The sequence below is a fragment of the Protopterus annectens genome, chromosome 3.part0 (assembly GCF_019279795.1).
Source record: "Protopterus annectens isolate FY-2018-M chromosome 3.part0, PAN1.0, whole genome shotgun sequence".
NCBI lineage: Eukaryota > Metazoa > Chordata > Ceratodontiformes > Protopteridae > Protopterus > Protopterus annectens.
Window position 1 is genome coordinate 938539330 of NC_056731.1, and position 14215 is coordinate 938553544.

General features: G+C 44.5%; 1 protein-coding gene across 1 annotated transcript in view; it reads left to right on the forward strand.

Annotated features, from left to right (window-relative positions):
• The window catches only part of KIF13A (kinesin family member 13A), a 2301375-nt gene that overhangs the window by 1953078 nt on the left and 334082 nt on the right, over window positions 1–14215 (forward strand). The window contains exon 28 of the mRNA XM_044065730.1: window positions 10259–10360. Within this exon, the coding sequence (XP_043921665.1) occupies window positions 10259–10360 (102 nt within the window). The remainder of the gene's footprint in view (window positions 1–10258; window positions 10361–14215) is intronic.

Genomic DNA, 14215 nt, shown 5'->3' on the forward strand with positions numbered 1-14215 from the left:
TGGTCTTACTTATCTCACTGTTTCCAGTTAGAGAGCCACCTGATGAGGAAGGTGCTGGAGAGGTTCACAGCCCTCCCTGAGTCTAGACTCAAAGAAGATCTTCATGAAACCCTGTCCACAGCTTCAGAGATGGAATACAATGTGTCCCATTTTTATTATGATTCTGGGAAGAGGCATTTTCAGTGTCTGAAGACAGCAATCAAGAGTCCTATAATCTTGCCCCCTCAGGTGCCAGCATTGTCCTCCAGATTAATGACTTCACCTCTCTGAGATCACCACAGCTTGGAGCACCTTCACAGTGAATATTGGCTTGCTGATATGCTCACCTGTGACCATATTTTGGAGATCACAGGTCCTGTACTAGAGGGCACTGCTCTGGGAGATCTGTACTTTTTTTTTTTTTTTTCCAGCAAAGCTCTTGGGACTGACCAGTATTGTACTGCTGAAGCTGGGGCTATGTTGTCCTTCCCGTTGTTGAAAGAAGGGATATGGGTTTTGTTGTCTGATTTTTCTGATCGTGTCCTGGAGCTCATTGACTGCAACCAGCACATGCACTATGTTCAATTCCAGGTGATTATCCTGAAACAGGCCATGCCCTTGCTTCTTTCTGGGACCTGGATAATGTTGCTAGAAAAGATGGATGCAGTTTGGAACATTACTAAACTGAACATTTTAATGAACATCAGTGTATGTAGTTCACACAGAAGTTGACACAGTATGCTCTGAAGGAGAGTCATTTCTAGCACGTGTTGCCATTTGGGCTTTCTTCATAGCCTAGTCTTCTTCGAGATGTTGGACATCATTGTCAAAGTTTTAGAGATGGAGGGTCTACTGGTCTTCTTGTTCCTAGATGAGTAGCGGTTTGGTAGCCTTATCAATAGACTTTTAGGGTTGGCTTCCTTTGGGCACCATCATGGGTGTAGTCTGTATGAATCACTGTAGTCTGTAAGAGTCACTATAAATGAGAAGAAGTCCTCTCTAATTCTATGAATGAGAATGCTTTTAGCTGTGCAGAGATGACATTTCTTTGATGGTGGCTGCTCCTTTGCTTGGCAATGGCCAAGAAGTACATGGCTTTGACCATCTGGGTGAGGGTGTAGCACAGAATCCATTCAGACTCTGCTGTACCTTTTAAGCTTGAGGGCTGCCACAGTCATCATGTTTCCATCAATCGTGGGGATACAGTGCTGCACTGGGGTATTGTTTCTTTGACTTCACAGACATCAAAAACTCATATACATGTTGTTCCAGTTTCTTTGTTGCTGGACCATACAGTGGACAAATCCCAACAAAAAGTTTAGTGGGTCTTCCCTTTCTGAAACTAAACCCTTGTCAGATGTAGATGACAGCCAGATTGCTTGTGGGCTGAGGAGCTCGCCTGGTCTTCCGTACTGTGAGATGAGTGTGATCCCTCGTGTGTAGTGGGCTCCACATCAATCAGTGGGAGCTGAGAGCAGTGCTGTTGCAGGCTGTGATTGTGCTAGAAAATGTACTGCTTCTACGTGCCCGACATCATTTGGTCAGAAAGCCCAGTACATTGGGTATTATCTGAACAAACAAGGTGGAGTGTAAGGCCATACTCCTCTTGCAGAGAAACAGTGCTTTTCTGGCCTTGAGCTGTAAACAAACGCATTCTGCTCCCAGCAATTCCCTTCTACAGGAAACTGAGTGAGAGCTGGCAGATGCTCTGAGCCAAGCCTCCATCCTTCTCTTGGAGTTTTGGATTCAGAGGCCATGACCAGTCAGGGTTATTTAGAAGTGAAGCACTCTAAAGGACAACTTGTGCTCACCTGGAAGAACACAGTCCTTCCCTTCTACTGCTTAGTTCAGCAAAGCAAGGGGGTAGTGTTGGATGCATTATTTCTTCAGTGGTACAGGACAGTCCTGGATGCAATTTCATTACTGAAACTGAATTCCATACCTTCTGACATATTTCAAGGAAAGGAGACCAAGATGCTTTCTTTCTTTCTTAGATCCCTGGTAGTGCAGGCAGCCCTCTTGGGTATTGTAGAGATGGTCCCAGCTGTGGGAACAACCAGCTCTACCTTAATGCTTGATTCCTGGTGTAGACCCTATCATCCAGTTGTGGTCCTTGGAAATGACTTCTTAGTCTTAACATAAATTACCATATACTTCCCTGGTCATTCAGTATCTTTGGTCATGTATTGTGTGGGCCTCAGGTATTCTGTGGTTATGGTGCATGGAGAAAGGACTTATAAAAAAAACTCCTATGGCTGCCTTGGTAACAGCTTGTCTTTGTCAGCTCTCACCATGAAAATAGAGGAATGAGTGGGCCAGATGGAATGAAGTGGGGGCTGATGACCAGCAAGCAGTGGGGGCAAAAAGAATGCAAAAACAAAAGAGCTGCTTTTATGGAACAGCTGATTGTTTTTCTTTGCAGTAGGGAAGAAAGAGCTTGAAATTACCAAGTAGATACTTGTGTGAATATCCAACTGTTTTATTTGTATCAACTGGCCAATTTTCTATTGCCAAATGTGGTCAGAGCTTGTTCTGCCAGAGAACTTGGTTGCCTCTACTGCTTGCTTTTCAAGCATGAATGATTTGAACAGTTGTGTTACAGCCACTTGTTTTTGTCACTTACCTTCACCAAGCATTATTGTTTCACGCTTGACTTTGAAAGTTGAGCATTACAAAAGGTAATTCTGTAGGACACAGCTGTAATGTGGCCTAGGGTATTCCACTGGTTCCTTCCACCTTGACGGTACTGATTAGGATTCATCACAGCCAAGGCACACACAAATGTGGATCCTTGATGTTAGATGTAGCAGAAACATTATTGCTGTATTGTTTGAGCTTGAAGGTGGTGCTCCTTGATTGGTTAGGATTATCCTTTTGCTACCCCATTTTAGGTAAGTATCCTTTTCGTTAGCAAGTGCTGTTGGAATTCTCTGCAAGTTAGACAAGTGTCAGTTGGCTACCACCTCAGCCAGAAACACAGTGTGAGGAACCTTGTATGATCTTCATAAGTACTGGGTTTCTTCGTGAACAGTACCCTCTCATTTTCTATCAGATGTGATAGCTAAATTTACTCAATTTCTAATGTATTGCCCTTGCATTTGTTAGAGCAGTTTGTTCCAAGTGAAAACTGTTTTTACAAATGCTACATTAAACAGTGTGTGACTTTTATCAGTGGAACCTTATCTTTTCATATTAATAAACAATTTCTTATTTCTTTTGCTTCAGATTAATTAAGAAGGGAGATATCACACTAAACACTCATTATGCACATATTTGTTTGATTGTGTTCTTTTCTGCTATGCCTATAGGAAAACGTCTGCTGGGCTCTGTCAAAGCCCATTAACAGCAATAGTTATTTCCACTGCCTATTTTCTGGAGGCTTTGGTCCAAGAGTTCTGAGATTCTCTGACCTTGACTGGTACTCATGCCTTCATTAAATATTATTTTCTAAATTTCGATTCTCTAAATTCAGGCCGGACTTTGCTAAGGTAGCCTCATCCTTTTTACTGTCAATGCTCTGGCTTCTCACACACCCTTCCAGTACCAGTTTGTGTAAGATAGTTTAGTTATATTGCAAACATAACTTCAGAAATGTGTGGATTGGAAACTGAAAGGTCTGAACCCTCCCATAGCCCCCCTGGAATATGGTGTCTTTGTTTCTGGCTTGTATTTCTCTGCTGTCTGTAGTACCAGACTGAGAAGACTGAGTCAGTTCCTTCTGGCAATGTCTGCAGTAGAGTTGCAGAGAAAAAGCAAGAGTTGTTTAACGCCAAGTTCAGCTTTCAGAGTTTGTAAGCAAAAATGTATACTTCAGGAAAAACCAATAAGCTCTGTATGTTAAAACAAGCAGGCCGTTATTTCTTCCACTGAAATTATTGCCTTGGCCTTAGAACCTTCTTAGGCTGAAACAGATAACGATGATGAGTGACTTGTATAATATGCCTAATATTAAGTTCCTCACAGGATGCAAGACAGGAAACTGAGAAATAAAGGCATGCTTGTTTTATCCAAGAAGCTGGAGTTGTCCCAGTAAGGAAAAGTCTTAGAAATCAACAATGCCCTCTGGTGTTGAGAGGAGTGTTCATATGAAGACTTGTCTGACTGCAGTCCACAAGGAGCTGAAGTTATGGTCAATACTTTTAACAACACTTTGTGAAAAATTACTCCGTCAAGGAGGTAGAAATGTACCATTGTCTCCTGTACTTTATCTCATAGGTTGCTACTGGGCACAGTTATTTGTTCTTTAGTACTAATTTTGAGTAATATTTTGTGGAACCCAGGTTTGCTACTCTGTTGCAGACTGCCTTATTACCATTCATTTTCCTTGGGTGAAGTATCATTTTGTTATCACTGTCTCTGTCATCTCTTTTTGCCAGACTGTGCTGCAGCTCTTGGTCAGAAAGAAAACTTTAAGATGGGGACTCTGCACTTTTGTAGTTCATATGTTGGTCAGAACTTTCTGCTTATATGCTTCAATTTTTATGAATAACCCCTTTATAATTTTAAACTGATTTTAAGCCTTAAAGCAGGTTTTATAAGTTACTATGTATACAAATGCTTTTATTCTCATTCTTTGTTACCTTAATGCACATTTGGACAGATCAGAGAGCGAAAGAGAGAGAGAGAGAGAATGTGTACATGCAAACAGTTTTACAAACTTCTGTACAGATAGACAAGCTGATTATTTTTATTCTATATGTTAATAAAATCATTTGTGATAAATATTACATTGTATAAACTTCTGATCTGAAGTTGTTTTCATTTGATCTTCAACCTGAGGGACTCTAATCTGGCACAGATCTGACTTGTCTTCATACTCCAGCATTGCATTCAAACTCCTCCCCTACCCATAATGCCCCATGCCTCCTCCTAGATCTCATTTGCTGCTTGTTTGATCAGTAGAGTGTATTTTTCAGCTAAGCTCCACTTTTAGTAAGTTGAAGGAAAAGAAAACTCATCTTTGTCTCTCTAGTGTGTGTGGGTGTGTGTGTGTGTGTCCGTGTCCGTGTTCCTTCTTCCTGGCCATGGCTGATACCCCCAAGCCTGGTTTCAGGAAGTATGCAAAGTGTGGTCTGCCTGAGTGTTCCTCATTTAGATTCCTCCTGCTCGATCTGCGCAAGCTTCAACCCCCGCGTGTTGATTGACAGAAGCAACAAACTCATCCTGAAAGGCCTCCTGCCACCTCCAACCGAGACCTCTGCTGCTTCTTCCTCCACCCTGGCTTCTGGGACTCAACCTTCCACCAAGAATTTTGGGGACGGAGAGAAGGCCTGATCCAAGGAGCGGGATCAGCCAAGGAAGTTGTCCCCAGACCGCTGTTCCTCGGTCAAACCCCCCCTAGCCAAGTCCTGCCTGGATCCAAGCCGGAGATCCCATCAGCTCCGGCCTCCTCACTTTTTCGCCAGAGGATTCCTGGGCTCGGTCTCCAGTCTCCACTCCCCCACCGCACCACTCCAGGCTGATGCAGAAGTTCATTTGGGCCCAGATCCATTTGGGAGTCTTGCCTGCCCCATCCTTGTCTGGGGCTGGGAGCCATGCAGACCATGTTTCTCTTTGTTATTCATTCTCCAATCCGACTCCCGGTTTCAGAGTCATTAGGTCCAAGATTCACCAGTGTCAACAGGTCTACACCGATAGTCCATGGTACCTCGACACCTACTGTTGCCCTCAGGGATAGCCTGTTGCCACTTCGCCACAGGAGGTTCCCCCATGGGAACTCCCTGAAGCTTCCTAGTCCTCCCCAGAATTCCCCCCTCAGAGCCCCTTCGGAAGCATATGTGTAAGAGGAGGCACTTAGACTCCCTGCCGGAGTCCCTCACGGATGATACCAACTTGGAGGAAGGGGAGGGTTCCCCTCAATCACCTCTGGAGGATGTCTCCTTTGGAGACATCATGGAGATCCTTTGACAACACGGTTGGTGGTCTACCCAGAAGCCCAACCCAGATGAGTCAGTATTCCTGGAGGTGTTTGGCACAAGACCCTGTAGCTCCTGGGTGTCACCTCCTGCAGTTACCCGAGTGCATCTAATGTCATCTACGGCATGGAAGGAACCGGATACGGTTGAGCCTATCCCCAGGTGCCCAGATAAGGTGCTCAGTGCTCCTTCAGATAGACAACACTGGTCCAAACAGTCCCAGTAGATGCCATGGTGGTTGCGGTGGCCATTTAAAAAGAGTTTGCACAGGAGAGCTCTTCTGCCCATCCTCCGGACAGGGAGTCTCAGGCGATGGAACATTTTGGAACGCGGACCTATGCGTCAGCCACTTTTGCCTTACATGTGCTGAATTACTTGGCACATGTAATCAGGCTGCAGTGGGACCTGGTCAAAGAGATCACTGAGTCTGCCCCAGGGTCTATGTCGGCAGAGGAGAAGGTTTTTTCCTCCCGGATGGCCACCCTCACTTCCATCTCTAATACATCCATGAGGCTCCTGTCGTATGCTACTGAGGTTGCCTCTAGGGTTATGGGAACAAGTGTGGCCATTAGGCAGCATGCCTTGTTCCAGCTCTGAGTTTTTTCGGATCCCTTCAAGGCATCTTTCATGAACTAAGATGGTTCCACATTGTTTGGAAAAACGGTTTGTGATACTTTTGTCCAGAGCGAGAAGGACGGGAAGACTTTGCCATCAGGATCCGCTTCTCCACCCCACAGCAATCCTTCTCTAGGAATTGGCATGGGGTTAAGAAGATGTGGTTTTGGAAGTTTCAAGGTTCTTTCCAAAATGTTCAGGATTCACCTTCCCCTAGCGGTAGAGGGGGATATGATAGTCACTGCCTTTGTGGCAGAGGGGGGTCCGAAAAACTAAGGGTCTCTGGATTCCTTCCTGGACAGACCCTTTCAGCAACCCTGAGGGGTTGCCTGACTGCTCATGTCTGGAGGCAGTTGGGAGAAGACTATCTCTGCACCCAATGGCCTGGGAGTCAATTACAAACGATTGTTTGGTTCTATAGATCATATCCAGAGGTTACTTGGTTCCCTTTCTCCATCCCCCCTCAATCACTTCGCAGATGTGCCACCCCGTCAGCAGAAGGAGGCAGCCATGGAAGCTACCAAGGTGCTTGCAAAACGAGACATCCAGACTGTCCCCTGAGACCAGTCTAGATCAGGCATTTATTCCAGGTTCTTTTTAGTGCCAAAGAAAATGGGGGACTTGAGATCCATTCTGGATCTTTCAGCTCTGAACCTGATGGTTGCCAAGATGAAATTCTGGATGGTCACCCTTCAATCCATTCTGTCCTTCCTGCAGATAAATGAATGGATGTGCTCTGTGGACCTCCAAGACACATACTACCATATCAAGATGAACAGACCCTGTCAGAGGTTCCTGTGATTCTGGCTGGGAGCCAATTACTTTCAGTTCAGAGTGCTCCCCATTGCCCCCCCCCCGGGTGATCACCAAAGCGATGGTGGTAGTGGCGGCTCACTTGCGGCTGCAGGGGTTCAGGTCTTTCCTACCTGGATGATTGGCTCCTATCCTCTCCCTCCAGGCATCAACTGATTCAAGCCAGGGATCATCTCCTTCAGATTTCTCAGTACCTGGGCATAACCATCAACCTCAAGTCTCAGCTGGCACCAAGGCAGGTACTGGATTTCATAGGTGCTCGGTTGGATACTACCCAGGGCAAGGTGTGTCTACCCCTGGACAGGCTGTTTTCATTCTATCATCATGTGCTTTACATTTTCCTAGCCAACCTCCCCCTGGCAGGCTCCAGTTCTTTGAGGTTTGGGGTCCATGGTGAACACGATCACTCTCGTCCCAACTGCATGTCTTCATATGAGAGTTCTACAGTGGATCTTAGCTGTTCACTGGTCTTCTCTAGACCTTCCCTTGTCACATCATGTTCAACTATCCCGTGTGTGCAAGGACTCCCTTCTTTGGTGGCTCCAATCCCCGGACCTCACTCGGGGTCATCCATTTGTTCTTCCCTCCCCTGCAATCACGGTGACCACGGATGCCTCCCTGCTCTGGTTGGGGGGGGGGGGTTATTGCATGGGAAGGATGGTCCAAGGCACATGGTCCTCTCTGGAGACCAATCTGCATATCAGTGTCCTGGAGATGAGGGCGGTGCTTTTGGCATTGTAAACTCTCCATGCCTTTCTTTCTCCAGGGACTATTGCCATACAGACAAGACAATATGCCAGTAGTCTGGTATTTCAACAAATGGAGGAGATGTTCTCCCCTTTGTTGAGAAGCCATGAGATTGTGGGAGTGGGTGATCTCCACCAGCTATTTTCTGGTGGCAATGCACATTCTGGGAGGTCCAGTATAATGGCAGACAGGTGCAGCAGGTCTATTCTGATGCCTTACGAGTGGTCTCTGAATCATTCAGTAGCGGAAAACATCTTTGTAAAGTGGGTTTAGCCTTGCTGTGATCTGTTTGTGTCTTCTTCCATTGCGAAGTGCAGTGATTATTTCGCTCTGAACCCCTCTCCGGGGGAGTCCCCCAGAGACACTCTATTTCATGCTTGGCCCTCCGGTCTACTGTATGCTTATCCTCCGCTCCCTCTAATTCCCAGTTTCATTCAGAAAGCTTGATGGTTGGGGAACTCAGTGATCCTCATTGTTTCTTTCTGGCCTTGCCAAGTTTGGTTCCCGAATCTGTGGTCTCATGTAATTTGTCCTCCTCAGACGCTAGATCCAGCATCGGATCTGATTACACATCCCTCAGGGATTCCTCACCCAGACTTAGTCAGCCTGAAGCTCATGGCTTGACTGGTCCGATTCCCATGATAGGTAGGACTCCCAGGTTGTCTTCTCCTATTAAGATCTTGGTAGCAGCTCAAAAATATTCTACCAGGAAGGTTTATTCAAGTAAATGGAAGTGTTTCACCATTTGGGCCTCTCAGCATGACCTGGATCCTTTCACTGCGCCAGTTTTGGCCATTTTGGAATTTTTGGCGGACATTTTTAATCATGGCGCTAGTTTCTCTATGGTTAAGGTACAACTGGCAGCGATTTCTAGCTTTCACATAAGTGAAAATTCGGCTTTAGTAGCTTCTAAACTTGGTAAGACCTTTTTGAAAGGTACCTTTCTCCTTAGGCCTCCGGTTAAGAACCCAGTGCCCCCTTGGGAACTTACTTTTGTGCTGCAGGCCTTGGTTTCTTCTCCTTTCGAACCAGTGGCCATGGTTGATTTGCTGTTTTTGTCATGGAAAATGGCCTTTTTGATAGCAATTACCTCAGCCAAGAGAGTTTCCGAGATTTAAGCCTCCTCTATCAAGCCCCCTTATGTGGTCTTCCATAAGGATATGGTGTCCCTGCGGACTAATCCAGCTTTTCTACGAAGGTGGCATCAGAATCTAATATTAACCAGGTCATCAATTTGCCAGTTTTCTTTCCAAATTTCCAAAATAAGGGAGAGTAGAAATTGCACTTGCTTCATGCTCATGGGCAACTGCTTTTCTATTTGCATAGAACAAAATCCTTTTGTAAGTTGGATCAACATTTTGTTTCCTTTTCCAAACCTTTCTTGGGAAAGCCTGTTTCTAAAGTTACTGTTGCTCGATGGATTTCTGAATGCATTTCGTTGGTCTGTCGAGCCAAAGGGTCATCTCCACCAGGGCATATTCGGGCACATTCCACCAGGTCTGCTGCTACTTTTGCAGCTTTTGTGGTCCAGGGCTCCATTAGATATCTGCTCTGTGGCTACCTGGGCTTCATGGGAGACATTTATCTCCCTTTACAAACTGGACCTTCTTTCCAGGGGCAGGGCATCCTTTGGCTCAGCCGTGCTTCGGAACATCCTTCCATGAGGACCTCCCAGGGTTTATTGGTAGCTGGGGACTCTGTCCCTCAGTCACCGTAACGTTCCATCTGAGTTGTTGCTTTTCATTTGTCTTTGACCATCCCTCCCTCCTTCCCCCTGCCTTGTGTGGGCTGTGTAGTGGACATGATGGAAGAATTATAGCCCCTCTGTCTTGGCTAGTCTTCTCTTTGACAAGCCTTTTGTGTGTTGTGCCAGGTTTATAAGCATATTGTCTAGGTTGGGATACTGCTGTTCTGCAACAAACTCGATCTGAGGGGAGGAAGGAGACAAGAGCATTATGGGCAGAGGAGGAGCTTGGAGTTTGGATCTAATGCTGGAGTATGTGGCCAAGTCGGATCTGTGCCGTATCCAAGTCCCTCAGGTTGAAGATCAATGAAAAGCAACAACTCAGATGGAACGTTATGGTAAGTACATAACTTATTTTTTCTGTTAATTGCCCATTTTGTTATTCTAATTAACTTGCTGTTGCCTCAACTCTGTAAAGTGCTGTTGTGTCTCTCAACCATTACAGGGCATGCCTCCACCTCAGGTGCAAAGTGCTGGCATTGTGCCTTCTGGAAATAGTGCCAGCAGCTTGACAGTAGAAAACAGTAGCAAACATGGAGAGGAAGTTGTAAGTGTAAAGTATTTCATGTCATCATACCTGGTGGTGGGATTAAAGTCTTTATACAGCACATGGATTTCAAATTGCCTGCAACACACAGGGAAAAGTTCTGGTGTCTGGTGGTGGAATAAATTTTGCTATGTGGCATGTGTATTGCAAATCATTTCCAGTGCACAAAAGTAATTAAAACTGCAATTGTTATTGATATGTTGTTCATTAATTGACCGCTTCATTTTTGTTTTAAATTGAACCCTTCCTTTGTTTACTTAGAGGCTTAAACTGTATTTATCTATACATGTATAGCTGAGCTATCCCTCACATTGGACCTTCTGCCCACCCCAAAAAGCTTTCCATATGCATACAAATATTTTGGTAATAATTTATTTTGGTAAGTAAATGAATAATTTCTGAGAAAGTGCAACCTGTGTCTGTCATTTCAACTAATTTTTATGTACTTTAGTAACAAGTTCTCGTCCATAACTGTTGACCTTCTTTATGTATATATGTTGTTCAGATCATGAGAATTTACCTAAAGATGAATGGTGTTTTTCCATTTATAGTAAGTACTACTGCATTAAATTCCCCTGCTGCTTGCAGAAAGCATGGTTTTGAGCTTGTCATTGTTATAGCAAAGGCTGTTGATTGTTGTTTTGCCAGACTTCTTTGGATGGTGTTATTTTAACTATATTAATGTCATTTTTTTTTTCGGAATGCTCCTGTTTTGTCACTCAAGGCAGTAAAATGCTTGTTAGGGCTAACCTTTCTGGGATTTCCTTAGCTTTTGTTGCATTAATCAATGGAGTTTCTTGTCTTTAAAAGAAGACCACCTAGTATTCAAGTTATCTGGCAAGAATATTTCCAAAATGGCTTGTTTAAACTAGACTTCATAACAGATGTGCAAATATTTTCAGGGATGCCCAGTAGCATGTGGCTTTATACTTTGTGGCAGTGAACTGCCACTGTTACTTAAATACATTAGAGTTCAAGTTATTTTCCACATGGTGTGCCATTCTGTGGTTTCAAGCTTCAGTGAAGTAACTAGCATTTTATGCTGTTCATTAAAATTCACAGATGTTATAGAACTAATATGAGGATCTTCCTTGATGGGTTCTGCTACTGTGTTTTTTGAAAGAACCCATACTGTCCAACTCCATGGCTTAGAGGAGCAAAGCCTTGACTTACAGCACAGGTTATCCAATGTTTAAAGGAACTGGTTAGGAGATGGTGAGTGACAAGACAATTGACTGCTTGCTTCTGTTTAAGTAGAGGGTTGGAACTGTGTTTCTGGGGAACATAAGACTGTCCACAGATCCTGATGTAGACTGGAGGTAGAAAAGTGCTTGCTTGTAAATGGGGTAAACCTTACTGTGTCAGGGGTTTACGTCATCAGTTTCAGTGAATGACACACTCTTGCAAAGGCCAATTTCAGGCCCACTCCTTGGGGAAATACTAGCATGTGCAGGAGAAATGATAGGGCTAAGTGAAAAAGCTATGTGCTCAGAGCTCAGATTACAGCCTTTCCACAGCTGTACTCTCATCTTTTGATGAGGAATGAGTTGATACTAGCAGCGTTGGAATGGTTCCAGAGATTGGTAAGCATGGAGGAGAAAAAGGTGTAGTGGGGTGGGACCATCCCATGCTCTGGGTTCATGCTGTCATGTCATGTGCTGACTAATAATTGTGCCTAGCCCCTGAGCCTTCTTGTTCTTTTCTGCCATTTGCATATTTAGGATCTCTATGTTGATGAATGTTACTGAAACCTTCCTACAGATGATGCCTAGATACAGATCGACAGAGTACCCCCATGATGATGAAATTATGAAGAGTGACCAGCCAGTGGCCTTGCCTATATTGTCATTGGGGATGGCACATGATAAGAAGTGACATAAGTACCAGCAGTTCAACTTTGCCACACAGAAATGTCAGAGAGAGAGAGAAAAACTCCTGGCCTAGCTGTTTAACAATAAGATAATAGTGGTTGAAAGTTTCCTTTGTTTGAATCAGCAGGAAGGTCCCATGTGCAAGTCCAGGCTTCAAATGGAGCACCGTGAAAAGGCCAGACCCTTACCCTTCTAAATAATAATTCTTTCAGTAGAATGGCCTTTATATTTCCTGCACAGATGCTAAACACTTTTATCTACAAAAATCTTGAGCTTGCACTATTCCACCAATTTGGTAGAAGATGAGAGGCCTGGAAGATGTATACTCAACCCAGGGGGTGAGAGTAACTCTGAGATGTACAAATCAAAAGAAACATCTAGCAAGGCTAGACTTTCCACTGTGTGATTCCTTAAACCTCTTGTAGTAGAGGCAACATGGGATATATGCAAATGACCCTTGAAGGACATTCTGTGTTTCAGCAATATGGCAATTCTGAATGTCCATGACTTTTTTCTTTTTAAGTCTATTAATGGACATACTCAGGCCAATAAAGCCAAACCCCACTAGCTGTGATCAATAATGTGATGCCCTACCACTGGACCAGTAATCAAGGAGCTTCAGTCCTCACCACTGGCATGAGTGGGGGATGTACATGTGGAGGATGACAGGGTACATACACAGTATTTCCATATGCATCTTTCTGCATCAAGTGCAATTTCCCTTAAGAGCACACAGAGACCACAGTCAGTTCAGGGCTGGTTTCTCCCTCTTTCTCCAGATCCCCAGTAAGACTCCACACTGGTACAGCTATAGAGTTGAGATCTTAGCTGAGTGGCCAAGTCAAGACCTCCAGCACCCTCTCTGTCCAACCAGTGTGCTTCGTGTCTGCCTAAGTAGCTCAAACACACACACACACACACACACACACACCTGGGAAAGGCTGGCACAGGTTTACTAGCTATGCCCTCTTTTGCCCAGACTATAAGGTAGTTATCACTGCCACCAGTCAACTCTTTATCAGCTACTTTAAGGCCCTTACAAAGAGTGTCCAATCTTACTGTGTAATATTAACACAAATGGTACTTTGACCAAGAGCAAGGCTATTATGAGTGTAACTCTGAGATGTAGGACTTTCCCAGATACTGCGTAATAAGCAAAAGCTCAAAGCTGAATGATATCATTCTGTGTGCCCTCTAAAGTCACTTGGCTGTTGTTGAAGGACATTTTGGATTAAGGTGTTTCCTTCTCTGCCATCCTAGTACCTGACATGGTTTAATGGTAAATCACTTTGGCTATGGTGTGCAGGGTTCTGGGTTTGAGTCTTGCAGATGCTGTTGGGGGGGGGGTGGCATAATGGTTAAAGTGTTTACCTTACAGACACAAGGTGCAGGGTTTGATTCTCACTTGGGGGTAATTGGCTAGGCTTAAAAATGGCCCAGTTAGCCTAGTACTCAAAAACCTAAAACTAAAACTGTGACCTACAGGGCTAGCAGACCGGTTTGGCCTAGGTTGATGGGAAATCTGCTGAATCATCCTGTGTTAGAGCTTGTAGCTGAAGGCCTAGACATCTGGTAAATGCTGGTAGGAGACTGAATTATTGGTGCAGGACTGATGCCAGAGTTGCACTTGACACAAACCTGCTTTTTGTGTGCTGCCCTTGGTGGGTGATACTGTCACTTGTCTTTGGTTGAGGTGTTGTCACTTTTGGTGCTAGGGGGATAAAGCATAGGAACTTCCTGCCCCAGGGGCTGTTACAAAACCTGAAGATCTAGAGGCCATTCTCTCTGAAGGAACATGTAGCACTATTGCTTTAAGAGATTCCATCCTTAACATTTCCCTTGTACCAACCAGTATGTTGATCTGGCTTCCTTTGTACTGTGTGGAGTTTAAAATTAAATATGGAAGAAGACAGCAGGTCATCAACTTCTGTCTGTCATACATCTGATATTTTGTCTTCAAATGTCAGCAGCATGATTAATCATT